Genomic DNA, 21,198 nt, shown 5'->3' on the forward strand with positions numbered 1-21,198 from the left:
CCAACCAGATGATACGAACAACGTTAGAAATTTGTCACCAGTTCCAAGCACTTCCGGAATTACGAACAACGTTAGAAATTTGTCACCAGTTCCAATCACTTCCAAAATTGATGAAATAACTCCTGGAAAACTTCTAGAGCAAATTTCGCCGGTTCCCACTTTAATTAAAGAAAAGGCGAAGAGGGCTACGAGAAACCTTGGAGGAGTTTTGACATCAACTGAAAACATTACCATAGTTCGTGAAAAAAACATTAAAAAACAAAAAACTGTTAAAAATAATCAAGAAAAGACTGTCAAAAAAGTATCTAAGAAACGAATAAGTATACAAGTTCCGAATCTGACCATAACGTGATATTAGAAAGCGATGACAATGAAGAAGAGTATGACGAGGATGAGTGTGTAGGTTGTTTGGAAAACTACTACACACTGAAAAAAGTTACAGGAATTTTCCAATCGCCGTGCTGTAAAAATTGCAGTTTAAATCAGGGAATTAAAAATGTTTTGTGATATGTTATGTAAAATGAAAACGCATATGAGTATTACATGAGATAATACGTAAAAATATATTACTTGGGAAATTTACAGTGTAAATATGTAAATTCCCATAAGTTGACATTAAAATTAAAGTATGGGGTATGTAAAAAAAATAATTACAATGTAAGTATGAAAAACGTCAAACCTATACTGTAAGATTTTGTCCTGAATATGCCCTTGTGTAATATTACTGTCTTGATACTTGAAAACGAAGAACGTGATGTCATATTTATATTTTTGCTGAACTGCAGTTTTTGCGGAGAAGCGAAGTGAACGTCATAGCCTAGTCATTTGGTTATCCTGAACTGAATTGGTGTTTGTTAGTCTGTGTCCTGTAATTAATAGAATAATCTGCGATTCTGAAAAACTGAAGGTAAGTACGTATTTTAATTATGTTTAACTGTAATAATTGTAAATTTAAGTGCAGTAATGTCGAGAAATACGATTTGCATCAGTACTTGCATAGAAATAAAAAGGGCGCGCAATTCTTTTGCATTCGCCATCAGTGCAATAGATTAGCTTTTAAAACATGTTCTGGATTTAGACAACATATCTTTCGACATCACAGACAATTAAACCCCAAAAGTAGTGAAATTAGGGTAAAATGTAACGTTAAAAATTGCATTTTTATTGCTACTAATAAAAAGGAATTGTGTGCTCATATGCGCTCTCACATTAGAGAAAACGTTCCTATAACATGTCCATTTATTTCTTGTGCCAGTTGCAAAACTGTTTACAAAAATGTTCCATCGTTTAAGACCCATGTGATGAGGAAACACTTTGATTTTGCAGGCATTCATAAATTCGGATTTAACGTGACTAACGAAATAGATTGCAACCTACCATCTGGTTCTGAAGAATATGTGCTCGATAGCGAGCAAACTGAAAATGTTAACGATTTACATTCTCTAAACTCAAAAAAAGACTTGGAAGAAATTGGAGTTAAATATTTGGCCGATTTATATCTAACCTTGGAATCAAGTCACTTTCTTTGCCAAAATTCTCTCACAAAAATCATACGAGGTTTTTCTGATTTTGAGAATTTAAATCATGATTACATGTTAGCAAAATTAAGAGAACTCGATAACGAAAGCAGGTTAAATTACGAAAATGTAGCAAGTTTATTGAAAGATAGGGTAATTGGAGGAGAGTCGAACCATGTTTTATAAAACTCCATATTGCATCTTTGCAATGCGATATTTAATTCTTACAAATACGGAATAGACAAGCACAGAGCATTATTTAATCGTAACAAAATATAAATCAATCACATTGATTAACATAAAAAACTGGCAACGTTTACAAAACAATACTGCAACGGTCCATCTCTCCTACCCCATGTAGGTGAGATGGACCAGTATGGATAGGAGAGATGGACCCCAGGGAAATTATGTCTTCTTTTTACTTAAACTTTTTCCACATGGCAGACAAACATTCTCAAAGGAAGTACAACCTTCGTGCAGCCATCGCTTACACGTTACGCACTGTATCCAATCATCCTTACGTTGAGTTTGTCGATAATCTTCATGGCATCCTGCACATTCATTTTCATATTCCTCAAGTTCTTCTTCCCCAGAAGAAGTATCGTCCAAAACCAAATTCTCGGATTCAGAGGAAGATGATTCATCGCGTGGGGTTACAACACGAGACTTACTTATAGCTTTGCTCTTTACCACCACGGATTTGCGTTGTTTTTTTGAAGCAACTTCTTTTCGATACCCTATGTACTCTGGTGACGTTATGACTCTTGATAAGTTTCTCTTAACTTTCTGAGTTAAAGGAGCAATAGTCGGTACAGGAGAAATTAAATCCAGAGCTTTGCCTGGGGTAATCTTTGGAGGCGTCTCATGAGACTCAGTGCGATTACCTGATGGTCCAGGTTGCGGACTGATTTGAGGGTGGTGCCGAGTTTTGTGTTGCTTAGGTTGTGGAGTGATGGGTTGTTGTTGATGAATTACTGGAATGTCTTGAGTTGGGCGATTTTGATTGTCAGGAGTATTCATGGTATCCTCGATGATCAGAAACGCATAGTCAGGAATAATTTGGGGATTAAACGGCATCACTCCTGTTGATTTAAATGCAGAAACTGCATTGTGAACAGATGCTGATTTTCCCCATGATTCTCCCAGCAGTTTACCAAATTGGAGTCTATTCAGTTTCCGGTTTGGAGTGTTCTTCATAAACTGCCTGCACACTTCGTAATAATGCCCCTTTAAAGATTTAAAGAAGCACCTGTCAAGCGGTTGTAGGTAATTAATGAGTGGTGTGTGGTGGAAGACAAAATAGAATTATGTCGTGTTGCTCAGCAAATTCCAACATTTCCACATTTGAGGTGTGTGATGTGTGCCCATCCAAGAGCAGCAGTACTTTGCCAGAGCCCTTCCTAGGGTAAAAATGGTTCCTTAACCAATCGAAGAAAATGTTAGAGTTTACATAGGCCGATTTTTCCGACATTTGTATTTGTGACCCTGGAGGCATACCATCACTCCACTCATCTTTTTTGTTTTTTCCCTTAAAAATACAGTAAGGGGGGAGATAGCCTCCTTCCGCATTACAGCAAGCCAAAACGCTTATTGTTTCTCCCTTTTCTCCAGGGCTGATGGTGGACACAGCTTTTGAACCTTTTTCAGCGATTACCAGTCCTGCTTTTGTATTAAGTTGCAAACCAGTTTCATCTGTGTTGTACACGTTCCCTGGTTTGTCGAACAATTCATATTCGGTAAGTACGCTCTCTAAGTCTTGAAAGTATTTAGTTACCACCTCTCGTGACATTCCTTTTGCTCGCGCTGTTGAAGTGTTTTCAGATTTCCGAATGCTTAAATCTGTTCTTCTTCTCAAAAAGGATTGAAGCCACTTGTAGCCTGCTTTTTCTGCAATAATAATAGAATTATCAATAGGTAGGTACGAAATTGTTCTCGATCTCACCTTCTGCTTGGTTAAATTTTATTGCTAGTTTTAGTTGCATGGCAAGCTTGTATGCCATAATTCTCACATCATCTCGGGTCGGAGCAAAACCTCTCTTTTGGAGTTTTTTAATGTGAGAAGCTAATTTTTGTTCAGCGTCTACCCCAAGGAATGAATCTGGTCCCAGCCTGTCCGTTTTCCCATAATTTCCCGTTTTTATTCTCCTCTTTAATGTAGCATGTGGTATATTGAAAGATCTAGCAGCTTCATTTACTCCCAAATTTCCCAACTGTACAGCATCAACAGCCAAAAGTAAGTTTTCCGACGTCCACGAACCTCTAGGAGTTGCCGTTTGCTTTCTTTTATACACGTTAGGCATTTTTTCCTGAAAAAAAACTGTTGGTTCATCTCTCCTCTACATTGTTGGCTCAACTATCCTCCTATGAGGAGGATAGATGAACCAGTTAATAACTTCGTCATGAGAGTGAAAACAACCATATTTTTAGGTTATAATTGCGTATACATACGTAACTTACCTCTTTAACCAAAGAAAACCGTATGAAAATTCGACTAAGGGATATCACAAAATCACAGTCAAAAGTTACGAATAATTTTCACAGGCGCACAAAACTAATTTATGCAAAAATACTGCCAACAATGTTTGGAACTGCGCCGATTGCATTCAACCTCACTTTGGTACAATCATCAGTTCGTTGTCACGTGCTCACCACGTTCCTAAAGGCGCGAAATTTTGCTAAACGATAGATGGTCCGTCTCTCCTCCCGGTTCATCTATCCTCCACTTACCCTAGTTTGTTTGGGGTCGCTCATAATAAAGTGAGCGGTTCTTTGCGGACAACTTACATGCGACACAATTTTTATAAAAAAGAATTTCAGTTTGTAGAACCCCTCAAAATAGATTTAGGCGTAGTCGAAGAAAAAGATGCATTTTTTTACTACGTTCCAATACATGAAACTTTAAAATCACTCTTAAATGACCCAAATGTAAATAGTCAATGCTTTTCTGCGCCGCACGTTTCTTCCGACGGTGTGTATAGAGATTATTATGACGGAATCTGCTGTAAAGATAACACTTTTTTCTCAAGAAATAAACATTCTCTTAAAATAATTTTATATCAAGATTCGTTTGAAATTTGTAATCCTTTGGGCAGTGCTCGCAATAAATATAAAATCACAGGAATTTATATGACCCTTGCAAATTTGTATCCATGGAATAGAACACGAACTGAACAGATACAATTAATTGCTTTGTGTTTTGATAATAGTATATTAAGTATGGAGAACGGTAAGGGATTTTTACCGTTCGAAGACAATTGTTTGGAGGAGGAGCGAAGCGACGACTCCAATTATTGTCTGAGAACGGTAACCCTTAACGTTCGACGTGCTTATAACATTTTTTGCGCGATCGAAATTAAATTTATGCAACCAATATAAATATGCACTAAGAAATTAACGAGCAGAATAAATCGAAATGATCGAAGTGGTATGGTGTATATCACTAGGTAACCAGTTTATTTGTCAAAATTGAAGTTAATAATTTCATAAAAATGTGCATGTGTCTGATGTAGTTTACTAGCTTTGAACTTCCTTTATGACTTTATGAGCGTCTTGCTATAGGAAACAACAGCACAAATTGTACGTTTAATGTACCTAACAATAATTAAAGATTAAATGTAATGTAAGACTGTTGATTTTTAAAAAGGCGTCGGTAAGTATTTTTGCTGTTCTGTTTTTAGATCGGTAAGTAATTTTGACGTCGTCGTAATCATAGCAACTGGTAAATTCTACCTACTGTCATGGAAACACCCATGGTAAATAGTCAGAAATGACCGATCGCGCAAAAACATATAAAACACTTTGGTTTTGGTACTATTCTTCGTCCCTTGATCAATGACTTAAAAATTTTGGAAGAAGAAGGGTTAAGAATTAATGAAAATGTAATAGTCAAAGGAAGCATACTTTGTACCGTCGGCGATAATCTAGGGAGTCACCAAATTGGAGGATTTTTGGAAACCTTCAACGTAGAAATGTTTTTTTGTAGGTTTTGTAAAATTCAAAATTTTAATGGGTCAACTTATTTTGGTAATTTGCGTACTGTGCAATCATATGACCATGATGTTAATATGGCTTTAACAATCAATAACCATTTTGAAGGAATTAAGCATAACTCTCCTTTAAATGAATTAAACTATTTTCACGTTGCTCTTCCTGGGTTACCCCCTTGTTTAGCACATGATTTAGTGGAAGGAGTAATCGCCCGTGATTTAATGTTAGCAATTAATTATTTTGTCCAAAAAAAGTACTTCTCCTATGAATACTTAAATTTTAAACTCAGGACGATTAATTTTTTATTTGAAAAGAAACAATCGGTCCCTGTAATTAAAAAAAGCCGATAAGTTATCGGGGACGGCTTCACAATTAATGTATATAAATAATGTTCTACCATTTATCTTGCTTGAAAAAATACCGTTAATTAAATCTAATGAACACGGGAAAGAAATGTGGCAAATGATTTTATGTTTACGAAAAATTTTGAACATAATGTTGGCGGTTGAGGTATCCGAAGACCAAGTTGCGGTTTTGAAAGATCTTCTCCTGGTATACATAGATTTAAGGAAACAGCTTTTTCCTGAAATAAAGCTTACACCAAAACATCATTATATTTTGCACTATCCTCATTTAATTAAAATGTGGGGTCCGCTTAGGTTATTATGGACATTAAGATTTGAAAGTAAGCATAAATATTTTAAAGATGCTTTAAGGCGATCACCGAATTTTAAGAATGTTTTGATATATCTTACAACTAAGCACCAATTCTTACAAGCTCTGAATTCGGAAAATAAAATCCTCTATTGTAATAAAGTTATAGCTGAAAACTTAGAAATTTTCAACCCAGTCAACTATCCTCCCGAGATGTTAAATTTGATATCAAGTAGATATATGTTGAGTACTTTCAGATTTGTAGCCGAAGAAATAACTCATAGGGGTACATTTTATAAAAAAAATATGCTAATTTGTCACGATAAAGATGAATTTGGTATTTTCCATCTGTGCGAAATTAAGTACATTTTAATTACAGAGAGTATGGAAAACTTGTGGTTTGTTGGAAAAAATGTTGAAATTTATTATATGAGTACCGGTTTATACGAAGAGCTACAAATCGAACACTCCCGAAGTACTGATGTAGATGTTTGTATATCTTTTGAAGAAATATTATCTTTTGAAACTGTTTTAAAATGTAAATTGAACGAAAAGTACTTGTATTATTTTAAATCGGCACCTTTAGAAAAATTCTAAATCAAAAACTCTAAACTTTAAAATAGTAAATCCTATTATTTAATAATATGCCCCCCTATTTCTTTCTATTATAAATATGATATTTTGTTTGGACCTCACTTCTCACTTACTTGCACTGCTAATCCTAAAATCTCAAGAAACATAACTCTCTAATGCTATGTATTATGCGTTTAAATTTATTTAACGAGCAAAACACAAAGAAGTTGTGCTCACATGTTAAATAAATTTGAATGCCTTTTTGCTCAGAATAACCATGGCGGGGAAAAAGATCTACACCGTATGGTCCCGAGATAGAGAGAGGAAAACTTTAATTTTGATCGATGAAAATGACGTGGATATGTACAAAACCTTAATTTTAAAGGGTAAGATGGCCATAATGCTCGGCTATTATAAATGAACCATGTCTTTCATTACAGCATCCCAAAAGCTACAAGTTGACGGTTCATCGTTAGCTTTGGAATCTAACGGCACGCCAATCGATTCAGAAGTTCTACCGTACCTTAACCAGATGGATATATTGATGTTATTGGAAAAGAGTGAGACCTGGAAATCAACCGATTCATTTTCTGTAGCAACAGGAAGTACGGTAACAATCGCACAATCGGATATCTCAGACTTGCTATTGCAACCATTTCCTGAAGGCGCCATCTTTGAGGAGAGAGAAGTTCACCCAACTCCAACTGAAAAACCTGACTCTACACCTATCGACAATATCGATTTGACCTGCAAAGTAGATTGCAATTCAGAATTTTTATGGACTAATTTTGAAATCCCCTTAGAGAGACTAAATAGTGAACAACTTGAAAACCTTGGAAATGGTGTGAGAAATAAACTCGATATTAAGTTTTTAGTCCAACTAATTGTAAATGACATGAGACTAATTAAGAAGGTCATTCCAATGAAAGCCTTCAAGATTGTGGCTAAAAAACTTATAGATCGATATCCATTGATTTTTAGGGATGTAGATGAAGATGGTGTTGTACTTGGGGATGGAAGCCATTCCTTAGTGAGCAAATTAGTAGAAAGGAACAACTACTTAAACAGGCCACACAAAAGAAAAAGCACCGAAGCACAATCTTCTCCAATCGTTTCAAAAAAACGGGTTTTAAGCGCTAGAGCAGGCTGTGTAAATTGGTCACCTGAGATCGGCCACCATGACAGTGAAAGCATAAGCAAGTTAACTGAGAATGCCGGAACTTCTGATGAGCAATTTGTGCAATTATTAGAAAAAACTTATCCTCAAATAAGAAAAGTGTTAAATGAAGAAGAGCCACCCTTCTCTAAGCTAATGCAAGAGTGGCCATTGCTGTTCTCAAAAAAGGCAATATTTTGGCACTTCAACAAGCTAACGAACTCTGACATCCATTTAATGGACCTCATCACCAGCAAATGCAATAAAATCACATCATTTTTAAAAACCAAGTTGAAAAATGATTTCGACGACACTAATCTCGTAGAAATTCGTACTATCACAAATATTACGAAATATTTTAAAGAAGATTTACAGAACCTTTTTTTAAAATGCAAGGTAAGAAATTAATAATTCACATGATATATGATTTAAAATCATACTTTGTGTTTTAGGACTTACCTGAAATTACCTTAGAGAGTATTCCCCTATCGCCATATATAATTCAGACTGGGGGTAAGTTTTATTTTTGTGTGCTACATTATATGAGCCGAGCCTACAAGATCAAGGCCTTAGCAAATTTTGGTTGTGTTTGCAGTTTTTGAACAATACTGCACTGTGTCCAAGATAACGAGGGCCACTATGAGTATTTTAGAAACGACAAAAGATAAAAATTTGGTTAAATGGGAAAAAAGTTGCGCAATTAAAAGTATTTATGAGATAGCGTTAAGAAACCCTTGAATTTTTTTTGGTTTTTTAAATACTTTGAAAAAATCGGATTTTGCGATTTTACAAGCTATTTTTTTTCTGGCGTTAATATTTCACCTAGAGCAAAACTAAGGACATTTCACTACAACAATTTTTAACTTTAAGATGGCGTTCTTAATTTTTTAATCCGACGTTTCGTCTTTACGGAACCATCATCAACTTCATTTTTTTAAATACAGACCTGTTCTTTCGATATCATATTCTTAAATCCCTTTTTATTCTGAATTAAATCAGGTATAGTACTTTATGGTTTAATTGCGCTTTAATCTTTTGTTTCGGGCTAAATTCCTATTACGACCTGCACCAATTTTTAAAAAAAATAAATAATTAACTAGGAGGCTAATTAACGTGAGTGAAATAAATAGAAAAAACAAACTCAGAACTAACTAAGAAATCAAATTGAATTAACAGAAAATATAAGAAATAAAATACCACAACGAACAAATTTGAATAAAACGACTAAATTTAGAACATATGTTCCAAAAGACTTTCATTATTTTCTAAACACAGATAGCATCTTCTGCTTCTCATTAAATTCACTTACGTTAATTGCCCTAGCTAATTATTTAAAAAAAATTATAATACAGGTCTGTAATAGGAATTAACGTAATTAAACCATAAAGTTTAGTAACTCATTGACATCAGATTAAAAAGGGAATTAAGAAAATGATATTAGAAGATCAGGACCGTATTTAAAAAAATTAAGTTGATGTTGGTTCCGTAAAGACGAAACGTCGGATTAAAAAATTAACACCATCTTAAAGAGCGTTAAAAATTGGCGTAGAGAAGTGTACTTGGTTTTGCTCTAAGTCAAATATTAACGCCAGAAAAGAATAGTTTGTAAAATCCGATTATTTCAAAATATTTCAAAAACCAAAGAAATTTTCAGGGTTTTCTAAACGCTATTTTTTTATACCTTTGATTGCGCAACCATTCTCCCATTTAACCAAATTTGTATATTTTACCGTTTCTAAAGTACCCATAGTGGCCCTCCTTATCTTGAACACAGTGTATAGTTAGTCATGCATTTTTTTTCAATGTTGGTGCTTCCATAAACCAAACATAATTAGCATTCTGAAATGGAAAGTTGTTTGCATGGCCATAATAAATGTTAAAATATTTCTTTCTATCTGTAATCCTTAACTAGCTAATTGTAATGTGGGAATTCCACGCATTGTGAAAATTGCAAATTAGTTATATTTTCATTGGTTATCACATTTCATCACATTACCGACTAGTTTCTGTAAGCAGTCTTCTTTTCAGAAGAAGAAAACATGCTTTACTTCGTGTACCTAGAGAGAGAGTTGGTGCATCACGATGGGTATACCACATTCATAGAAGCTCTTAAAGTGTCATTCTCCTTATTTTTCATTTTAAATTTGAAGTATCCTCGCAATCTATGCGCTACCATGGAGTTGTTGCAGAGGATGATTCTGAAAATACATCCCGACGCTGGGTCAAAATCTAAAAAAGTGTGTGCAACGCGAAAAAAAGTGTTCAATTTTATGAACAGTATTACAGAAGGTTAATATTAATAGAAATGTCTTCTTTTTAGTTTTAAGGATTTTATTAGAGAGGTTTTTTATGTTTCTGTTACTAATAAGAAAAATATACACTATTCACTATTCTTAACTTTTTGCTTTTATTTTATTTTTTGGCGTGCAAGGTTTCTAACGAGGATTCCAATGTTACCTAACATGATCTTGAACACATATCCAAAGTATTTTGGGAGTTGTTAAACGTGTACAGGGTTTTCATTTTTATTTTGACACCCACCTACACTGAAAGAAAATTGCAGTTGTTATTATGTTAATTGCAAAGTAGAACACTGCAGAAAAACACACATATAGTGACAGCTACAAGTTGCACGAATAGTTTCTAAAAACTTGTCGAATCAATTTTGCAACAGTTATACTTGCATTATTCATAATCTAATCAGGGAACCATTGTAGTAAATTTTGCCGTAGTTTATTAGAATTTTCATGCATATTTTATAAACACTTATCGAAAATTGTAGCAAGAATTATTACAAGTATTTTCACATTTCTTTATAAAGTTATGCAACCACTACTGCAATTCTAGTAAAATTCAATTAATTAAAATATAAAATCATTGTAAAATTGCAGAAAATACTTTAACAGTATATAGCAAAAATTTACTGTTAGATTTCAATAGATATTAAAGTGTCTTATGAATTTCACTGCAATAACTTACAAAAATATTTCCAAAACATTTGACTGCTTATTGCAATCTTATTTAACGGTGCTACTTAATTGTAGTAAAAATTATCAAAAAATAAATACTTATTTGATTTATTTAAAAAATAAAAAGCATATTTACAATACATATGTTTTAAAATAACAAATAATAATTTACAATACATGTTTCAAAATAACAAACAATACATCATCTTTTAAGCATTTCACGAGAGGAAAGTTGTCACATAAGTCATTATAATTAATTACAACAAGCTGATCATTATCTTTAATTTCGTATGCTTGATATTTTTCGTTAAAATTTAATGTTAAAGTTGCAGAAACTAGAAAATAAACAACGTCCTCCATCACAAAAATATTTCGTAGTATACCAAATTCAGGTAAATTCCCGTGTACTTTCAAAACAAGTACCATTTCAGGTTTGTAAAGAGTGCCTAAAATTTCTATCCTTTTTACAGTAAATATATTGCGTGGCATTTTCAGAAAATACATTTTGTAAGTTTCATCATCAACTGGTAGTTTAGAACCAAAATTATTAATAAGTAATTTACTTTTATCAAATGTTATTATGTCATAATAAAATTTTAGTTGAGTTTTAATAGTTAATGTGTGAAGCATATTTTTATATGATCCAGAGATATTTGAAGTTAGTTTTGAAATTCGATGTTTTTGTTCATATCTCATACTCCAGAGATGAATTAAGGGACCGGACATGGCCAATATATTTGGGTAATGGACCATGTGATGAAATTTTGGTAGTAAACGTATCTGAAGACGTTTGCATAAATTGTGGTGCTCTTCAATTAACGACTTTAATAGTTATTTACGTTATAAGTCCGGTAGGTTACTTGTAACAGTACGAGTTAGACATTATGGACGAGGCGACGTCAGGAGCCGAGTCAAGAATGTCTTAAACGAGTACTGTTACAAGTACTACCGGACGTATATCGTAACGTATTTTATTTCATACTGTAAGTCTGTTTTGTATCATTATTTCATTTCAAAGATTACAAAATTTCATCATATTGTAAAAATCGCATTACCTTGTTTCTGTGGCAACGGCCGTTGCTATAGTTTGTAGTTTGTTGACAATTGAATTTTTTTCACTGAAAAATTGACGTTATAAACGTTGTGGGATGTTCCACTGTTCCCGATACAATCCTGTCGAAATCTCATGAAGCAACCGAAAAGTTGGTTCCTAAGAAGTCGGCCGCAAGGTATGAAAAAGAGTACTAAGTGTTTTGCCAATTGAGGAACGAACATGGGGCGAAACAAGTAGAGGAAAAAGTCATGTTGGCATACTTTTTGGACGCAGTAAGTTTTTGAATTGAGATTTTTTTGCCTGGGTTTCGGTGTTAAAGCGTCATGGAGCATGGAAAATCTCATCGACGGCAGAAAAATACATCGAAGGCTCGGTAGAAGGAAAAGTTAAGATTGCCCGTATGATACAACTGATACAAGGCGGCGAAAATTTCATTGAAATTCTACACCAGAAGGAATCAAATATTACTAACTCGACATCCAGTAATAACCCAGGCGTAGTGTTGAGGGCAATACAAATTGTTTCATTACAATCAATGTTAATGTTTGAAATAAAGAATTACAGCCAAATTTATGTTGGGGTTTTTAATTAATTGTGTGAAGATGTCAAATTTGATGTATACAAATAACAGTCCGGTAAGTGTTGCTTAGCGACACTTACCGGCTCTGATGCTGTAATAACTCACCTACCGGACTCAAAATGATAGTGTAATCGAACATCTACCGGACAGTATGAAATAAAAGTATGTTTTCATTAAATTGAACGCTAGGAGATAATGTTATGTCCAATATTGCTTTTAGTGTAATCCATAAATCCCAGATCGGTAAATCTAAATTGGTTGGTATAAAATCTCCTATAAGTACACCCAAATATCTTGATAGGAAAAGCATTTCTGCTGCTGAAAACTTTAATTTGCCTTTTAACATTTCGAGTGTAATTACGGGAGGTTTATTGGCCGTTTCGGCGCCAAATGTATTGAAACCTAATATTCTATTGTTTAATGTTGTTAAGGAAAATAGTTGATATTCTAAAATTAACTTATTTAGAATTATAGTCATGTCATACATGCAGACTCCTTCTAAAAGGTCATGCATTATGTCTACTGCAAAATTTTCTACTACGTGAAAGTTTTTTATGTCATTCCAAATACTATTTTCTTTTATACCAGTTTGCGATAAGTCATTAAGCTGTAAATCTGATTCATAATTTTGAATAGTTCTTTTAATTGTATCGTCACTACAACAAGCAGTATAAGAAACGTTTTTTGGTATTTTACAAAATCTACATCTATAGGTCGCTGAAAAGCTTTCCGTAAAACCTAACATTGTGTGCAACGCAAGATTATCACCCAATAACAATGCTAGTTGGAAATATACCTTTTCTTCTTTATTTCCATAATTAACAACTATGCCCTCGGATTCTAAACTGTTTAGTTCATCAACAATTGGCTTAAAAATATGTTTATAGCCTAACCTTTTGTCATTGGTATAAAATAAAGACACCAAAAATATACTTTTCAAGGAGTAAAAGTACTGAGGTAAACAAGGTATAGTGCAATATACTGCACCCAATTTATTTGTTCCAGCCCGAGAACCTAACGCATTCCCCAATTCGTAGTCATCATAGTATAAGAATATCGGAAGAGTAAATTTATCAGTTAATTTCGACTTCCAATGTTTGCCTTGGGTAAAGTTGCTGAACACCTTAGAATTTTGCAATTTCGTTAAATAATGTTTAGTATCTTGCAATACGCTTGGTAATTCCAAAATGTTTTTAAACATTTTTGCCATACTAAATACTTTGGATACGTTTTCATGGGGCAATAAAACGTTGTCGCCATTTTTCTCAAGTAAAACCAACGAGTGCCCAATAACATGATCTGATGGCTCAATAAATGCTGATGATCGACTAAAATATTTAAACCTTTTGTATTCGGTATTCATTTCCATATTATATTATATATATTATATTACAGGTATCATCTTGTATCTTTGAAAAGTAGTTTAACTCCAAAAATTCTAATATTGATATAAACAAAGATTCTGTTTTATGAACCACAAACTGTACAAATGATCTTGGAATTAAGGAGTTTGAGTACATTTCCAAAATATATTTTACAATTTCGTTTTTTAGATGTTCAATGATATCCTGAGCACTTGTATTTTCTTCTTCATTATTTTCTTCAGTATTGGTATTACGAAATGTGACTGGGTCAATATCATTGCTAGAAGAATCATCTATACTACTGTCGTACCTAGTGCAATTTTCCTTAGTGACTGTACTTGCATCTACTGTAATATTTATGGGTGTTACAATGTTTTGTGATGGAGGCGATAATTTTGAAACCCCGTGAGTTTTGAGGTGTTTGTACAAAGAGTTGATGCTGCTAAATTGTCTATGGCAATTACTTTGCTTACAAAAAAATGTTGAACATTTTTTCAATTCGTGTTCAATTTTGTAATGAAAAAATAATATTTTTGTGGATTTACAAGATTTTTGACATACAAAACAAATAAACATTTTTACTTCCTATAAGAACAAAAATTGTTAGTAGTACGTAACTTAGGTTCCTAAATAAGACGTTAAAGCCGATATGAACCAAAGCATTACGCATTACCTAAATCAGACATCAATGCATTCACTGAAATGTAATTCCTATCAAATTTTGTATGAATGTCGTATATATATTTTTGTAAGAAAGTCCACGCCGCATCACATTCTTTAGAGTATTCTGCATTTAGAACATGACATGCCTTAAATGTGATATCTACAGCTTTCAATAAGGTATCAACTTTCAACAATTCTGTGTTAATGCTCACATAACAACTTTCGATGGAATCTATTTGCTTACATACCACCACGGGGACAGGTTGCGTAGTTAGCTTAAATGATGCTAATTTACGCTGCCTTTCCTCAAGCACACTTTGAACATCGCTACTCTCTTTAACAAAAATTATAAATCCGTTCAGTGATTCGATTTTAGATGGTCGCCAATGCAAACCCACTTTTTTGGTTTTAATGTTCACCGTATTAAACAGCAGGGGCAGTACACGCAACGCGAAAATTTCGTCCAAATCTAGAAACAATTACTATAAAGATTGAATGTATTTGAAATATTCATACCATCAGATTGGATAGCTTTATAGTCATCCAGCAAAGATTTTATATAAGCGTCCTTTTTTTGTTTAGCAAATGTAATAATTTTTTTCGCAACCATTGGCCATTTTACATAAAAGACTGTTTCTTTATTGGGGTACGTGTTGTCGAAATCAATTTCAAACTGAAAAGAACTATTGGAAGAAATATCAATATATATAAGTAACTTACGAAATGATACGACAAAGGACTTCTCAATATTGGGTATTGCTTAAAATATTGGTCAATGGAGACCATTCGATTGGCTCTCTCTTTAGTTGTGAGTTTCCAATAATCTAGTACCTGATTCTTAGGTTCAGTATTATTTTTAAGCCATAGTAGAATATCTTCGGTTTGTTCATCGGTATTTTCGGGAGCAGCTTCTGTTGAACAAATTGAAGTTAAATTACTAATTATTAAAGTTAAATTGCTAATTATTAACGTTTTATTATTTTAAATAACTACATAGGTAGTTACAAAATTTTATTAGGTAGAACCGTTGTATGCAAGTACTACTAATTACGTTTAAAAATTTTTGTGATTACCTGCCTGTCAAAATTAAAAAAAAATGTATACATATTTCATGAAATGCTGTTTTGTTTATTCTGCATTTTTTGAGAATAAAATTACTCATCAAACAAAATCAGTTACTTCATAACTGGTATAATAAACAACTTTTAAATAACATAAATCAACGTATCCAATGATTTTGGATTAGTTACATACCTGAAGTAGTTAAATTTTCTTTTTTTGCCAGCAAACCAAATTTTTTTAATAGTTGGCGTTGGTATAAATACACATTAAATAGTTTCCCTCTTGCTGCTTTTGGTTTTCCTGCATTATTTACATAGGGCACATAGTATACTTCTGGCCTTTCATGTAAGAAAAGTTGATTAATTTGATCAGCAAGGTAATGAAACCTTTCAGACGAAATCCTGCAAGAATTATGCACGTATTAATGAATAATTTGTAACAGATATATTTTAAAGCAAGAACACAATTAGTCAAGTTAAGTACCTAACCATACAAGGAACGAGGCACGTAAAGTTTGATAATCTTAGGTGCTCTTTGTATGGGTACTTGTGTCCTTAATGTTTTCATCAAGGTAAATATAACTACACTGAGAAAAATTTCGTTTGTAATATTAACCATTGGCATTTATTAACTGAAATTACATTGAAACAACAATTTTCTTCATTGATATAAAGATACGTTGTTAGTTAATCCATTACAACGTTTGTTGCGAGAATTAATTAGTATTGGTTGGACCAACAACACATTTTACATCAGTCAATGTATAGAAATTATTGCAAGATCGAACTTCACGTTAGCGCAATTAACAATTTCATTGAATAGATTAATACGTTTATTGTTCTTCACCAACAAGTTTTATGAAAACGTTTCGTTGTAACAATGTAATAAGACATTAAGTGATACTGCCTTCCTTAATGCAATGTTTCGTAGTTCATTATCACAATGAAGAATCAGCATAGATCATTGAATAGCTACACAACATTAAAGAACTTGGTTTATCGTTACAACGTATTTCTGCTAATAACATCATTCGCTCTAATAATGCAACTATGCGTAATTTAATAACACCGTATAAGTATTATTTTTACGTACGTACACTCAACCAATCAAACCAATAGTTGTCTCAACGAACAATTTTAAATGATAGACACATTTTATCCCCAGAAGAGGGGAAAACATCAAGTCGAAGCCCACAATTCTATTAACCACCGTGCAATCAAAGCGTTAGTGCAGTTTTATAGTGAAATATTTGAAATAAAAGTAGGTAAGTGCATATTTAATAAAAAAATCTATATTTTTTACACCCGACATCCTTTGCAGTCTGGGCTGGGGCTGTGTCACATCATTGCTTGTTGGAATTCTTCACGACTAAAATCATTAAGAAAAAATAGTTCAATATTCTTTTTTTATATATATAGTAGGTAATAACAATGTTATGCTTTATTTGTAAAAAAAGCTTTACTACCTTAAAGCTACTTGTATTTCATTTTAAACGAAATCATGAACTTACTACAAATTCAGTGTTTCGGTGTTTTGAAAACAACTGTGGTCAAATTTTTCAAAATTTAAGTAGCTTTAAAAAGCATATGAATAGAAAGCATTTAAACCCAGAATTAGAAGACAAACTTATGAACAAACAAAATTTAAATCTATTATACCCAGATGAAAACAACACCCAAGATTTAGCAATAGCCAACGATTATACATCACCTCCCCTTAGCAGGCATTCTTTTTCCGAAATAAATTTATTGTTACCAGACGAAAACAGCGCCCAAGGTGTGGCAGTATACAGTAACGAGTATACATCGTCTCCTCCTAGCAGGAATTCTTTTCCCGATAATGAAAAAACCGACAAGCAAGATAAATTTAAATTGAATAAAAAATCCTTAATTCAACATGTTATTAATTTTATACTTACACTTCACAATAATAATAATTTTACTAGAAAAGATGTTTTTAAAATTCAAGAATATGCCAATACATGTTTAATTGAACCCCTTTTAGATACATTTGCATCATTTGCTAACTGTGCATTTCAGCAACAAACCGATTTATATAATGAATTTTGTGGCTTAGTATCAGATTGTAGAAATCCATTTAATAGATTTAAAACAGACTATTTGTTGTCCAATTTTTTGAGAAATGAAGGTTATACGGATGAAATTAGAGAGAATACAATAGATAATACACTACAACCAATACATCGTAGCGGTAAATTGACAAACGACCAAAAAACTGTTAAAAACATTTTAATGCCGTTAAAATTTCAGTTTAAAAATTTTTTTGAAAAAAAAGGGATACTTAGGCCTACCTTAGAGCGTATAACATTTTTAAAACATACGAAAAATTTTATTAACTTTGTGCAGGGTGATTTATGGAATAAAAAATCTCAAATGTATCCTAATAAAATCCTTATCCCATATCTGCTCTATATTGATGACTTAGAAATTAACAATCCTCTTGGATCTAATTCCTCCAAACACTCAATTTGTAACGTATACTATTCTTTTCCTTGTTTGCCGATAGAAGAATCCAAATTAGAGAACATATTTTATGCAGCAGTCGTAAAATCCAATGACTTAAAAACATTTGGAAACGAAAGATGCTTTGAAGCGTTAATAGAAGAATTGATAGACTTAGAAATTAATGGAATAGAAATTTTAGGTGAACGAGTTCATTTTATTCTAGGAGTAGTAGTTGGAGATAACTTGGGCTTGAACTCATTTCTTGGATTTAGCAAATCATTTTCGAGCAAATATTTTTGTAGGTTTTGTAAAGCTCCGAAAACAGATACACAAAAATTAAGTACTCAACCAAGTGATGTAGATAGGACGAGAGATAATTACGAAACCGATCTTTTAAATCTGGAAGAAAGTGGAATTGTGAAGAGATCCGTTTTAAACAAAATACCATCATTTCATGTCGTAGAAAATTACTATGTTGATATCATGCATGATCTCTTTGAAGGTGTGTGCCATTACAGCTTATGTCAAGTTATTGCTCACTTCATTACTACGATGAAATATTTTGACCTTGCAACGCTTAACTCCAGAAAACAAAATTTTGAGTACGGGCCAATAGAAATAGACAATAAATCCGGAAAAATTGAACAGCATCACATTTTGAAAAAGAAACTGAAAATGTCAGCAAGACAAACTATGACGTTTGTACAATATTTTCCTCTTATGGTAGGCGATCTCATTCCTTCAGATGATCCAGTTTGGAATTTTACTTTAAATTTAGTAGAAATTATCGATATATTGCTGTCTTCCGAAATATCTGAAATGAGCATTAATTTACTAGAATATAAAATAAAAAAACACAATGATGACTATATATTGCTATTTAACGATACTTTGAAACCAAAATTTCATAATTTATCACACTATCCAAAAATACTTCGTCAAGTAGGACCCCTGAGGAAGCTTTGGTGCTTTAAGTATGAATCGAAACACAGACAATTTAAAATATACTCGCACTGTATAACTTCCAGAAAAAATATTTGTATGAGTTTAGCGAAAAAGTACGAATTAAAATTTGCATATCAAATAATGGTACGTACAGATGTAATAACTAAATACACGGTAGAAGATAAACATAAAGTAGAAAGTAACTACAAAAACATTATACGTGAAAAAATTAATGTTGAAGAAGGTGATGTCGAATTATATCACAAATTGAATTATGAGGGAGTTGATTATAAACGCAACAATTACATTGCTTTATTTGTAGATGATATAATATTTAACATAATATTGGAAATTATAGTATTAAAAAATCAAGGCGTATACTTTTTTGTTCAAAACCTACAATCTGTAAGCTACGTACCAAACTTGATTGCATATGAAGTTAATCCAAATGCATTAGGACCATTCTCCATAATTTCTATAGAAGACATTGTTGGTCCTCCTATGACTCTGATAAAGACAGCAAAAGGTAAAGCTATGATTCGTTTGAAAGAATATTACAAACTAGCTCCGTAATTCATAAATTCTTAAAATAAAGCATAACAGCATATTATTCTTAATTTCACACTGTAAATATTGAGAAAACATTTTTGAAAAATTTAGATATAACCACCATTTTATGCATCTTTTACAAAACATCGTATACTTACTTCCGCAGTAACATTGTACACGTACCTACTTAGACTATACCTACAGATACAGTTGAACGATTTACAAACGGTTTCTATCAATGGATCAATCCAACTCTTGTAATCGCGACCCTTATTCGCCGTATACAAATGACTATGTGGCTGTGGATTACGGAAATATTTTTAATTCCATTCAAAACTTACCTGTAAGTGTAAACAATGAAGGTAGAGAGAGTAATTACAATTTGGGGTCTCCTGATGGTGAAACGATACTGGACATATCTGGTTGCGAAGATCAACCCATACAGGATTTAACAAAATTGTTGAAGGAATGGAAACAAGAATTTCTTTTGGAGCATTTTGTTCGTAAGTCCTTTTGAATCCATCTTTTAATAAAACTCATAAATGTTTTATTTGTTTTAGAACAAAAAGTATTTGTCGATGTGTTGAAGGTTATTAAATCTCATCACCTTGAACGCCTTTTGAAAGATTTCGAAATTGGAATACAAATTGTTTTCGAACACAATTTAGAACAGTGGAGACAGTCCATGGGAGCACCATTACTTTATAGTGGAAATACTTCAACACTAACTTCACCATTATCCCCAACTTCATCGTGTAGTTCCTCCAGGGCGTCATCACCCGCTCACGACTCGCGTGTAACACCCTACTGCAAAGAACAACCGGACAGTCAACCAAATATACCTTTATCGACTATATTAAATGAAACAACTAAAGGTGTTATGCTTACTGACTTTTATAATAAGTTTTCGAAACTACAAGAAGAACAGCGTACAATATTAATAACTTTAGTCGCACAATTTCATGAAGATAAAGGCATAGCGATGACCCTTGCAGGAAGTTACAGATTGGAACGAGAAATTTTGGAAAGATTTCCAACTGAGAGACTGGTAGGTAGATGAAATTTAAAGTTTTATATTTTTTCACCCTCATGTTTTATTTTAGGAATACTATCGTTCGAATAAACGAGGACGAATATATAATAAATTCTGTAATTTGAAGAAGTCTGTGGGAACTGCAATTGGAAAATATGTATCAAACACCAAATCCAAAAACCAGCCTGAAAAGAAGTACAGATTAGAAAAAAACTTTGGTAATATAATTGAATATCAATTAAAATAGTTATTTGTACAACTAGTTTTAAACGTAATACTTTTTTTCATGAATTTGCACTAACGAGGACGAAGCCCTAGTTAATCAAGCACATAAGGAAAAAAAGACTCTATTAAGACGTGTTGTAAACGAACTAAATTCTCAAAAATTGATAGATAAGACTAATCGCCATGGAAACGCATAGTAAAAATCGCGAAAAAATAGTATATTGTGTATCTAGTAGTATAAGCAATACATTCCTGGATGCCAAGTAAATTGTTAGCCGAGACTAACAAGCATTGGAGTCCGGGATTGTGCTTTTATACTACGTGGTACACAAACTACTGTTTCTGAAATCGCAATCAACATTATCATAAACTAAGGAACTCTTGTAAATGCATAACAATTTT

General features: G+C 32.8%; 4 protein-coding genes and 1 pseudogene across 4 annotated transcripts; 2 read left to right on the forward strand and 3 right to left on the reverse strand.

Moving 5' to 3' along the window:
* The first annotated feature begins 833 nt into the window (after positions 1–833).
* Positions 834–10,181, forward strand: LOC116180236. The gene is made up of 5 exons (XM_031500169.1): positions 834–907; positions 7,002–7,117; positions 7,172–8,283; positions 8,340–8,400; positions 9,916–10,181. The coding sequence occupies exons 2-5, from the start codon at positions 7,009–7,011 to the stop codon at positions 10,179–10,181; spliced, it is 1,548 nt and encodes a 515-aa protein (XP_031356029.1). The 5' UTR covers positions 834–907; positions 7,002–7,008.
* LOC116180159 (jerky protein homolog-like) lies at positions 2,788–3,541 on the reverse strand. The gene is made up of 2 exons (XM_031500057.1): positions 3,460–3,541; positions 2,788–3,404 (listed from the first exon to the last, which is right to left on the reverse strand). Exons 1-2 carry the CDS (start codon positions 3,515–3,517, stop codon positions 2,788–2,790), a joined length of 675 nt encoding a protein of 224 aa, XP_031355917.1. The 5' UTR covers positions 3,518–3,541.
* A 3,725-nt stretch (positions 10,182–13,906) lies between the features above and the next one.
* Positions 13,907–16,059, reverse strand: LOC116159299. Its single transcript, XM_031472256.1, has 4 exons — positions 15,772–16,059; positions 15,238–15,428; positions 15,034–15,190; positions 13,907–14,986 (listed from the first exon to the last, which is right to left on the reverse strand). The coding sequence occupies exons 2-4, from the start codon at positions 15,301–15,303 to the stop codon at positions 14,517–14,519; spliced, it is 693 nt and encodes a 230-aa protein (XP_031328116.1). The 5' UTR covers positions 15,304–15,428; positions 15,772–16,059; the 3' UTR covers positions 13,907–14,516.
* A 3,717-nt stretch (positions 16,060–19,776) lies between these two features.
* Positions 19,777–20,818, forward strand: LOC116180323. Its single transcript, XM_031500292.1, has 3 exons — positions 19,777–20,041; positions 20,099–20,586; positions 20,642–20,818. Exons 1-3 carry the CDS (start codon positions 19,777–19,779, stop codon positions 20,816–20,818), a joined length of 930 nt encoding a protein of 309 aa, XP_031356152.1.
* Positions 20,819–21,129: 311 nt separating this feature from the next.
* The window catches only part of LOC116180401, a 2,329-nt pseudogene continuing 2,260 nt past the window's right edge, over positions 21,130–21,198 (reverse strand).

Source organism: Photinus pyralis, unplaced genomic scaffold, assembly GCF_008802855.1.
Source record: "Photinus pyralis isolate 1611_PpyrPB1 unplaced genomic scaffold, Ppyr1.3 Ppyr1.4_LG1, whole genome shotgun sequence".
NCBI classification, from domain to species: domain Eukaryota; kingdom Metazoa; phylum Arthropoda; class Insecta; order Coleoptera; family Lampyridae; genus Photinus; species Photinus pyralis.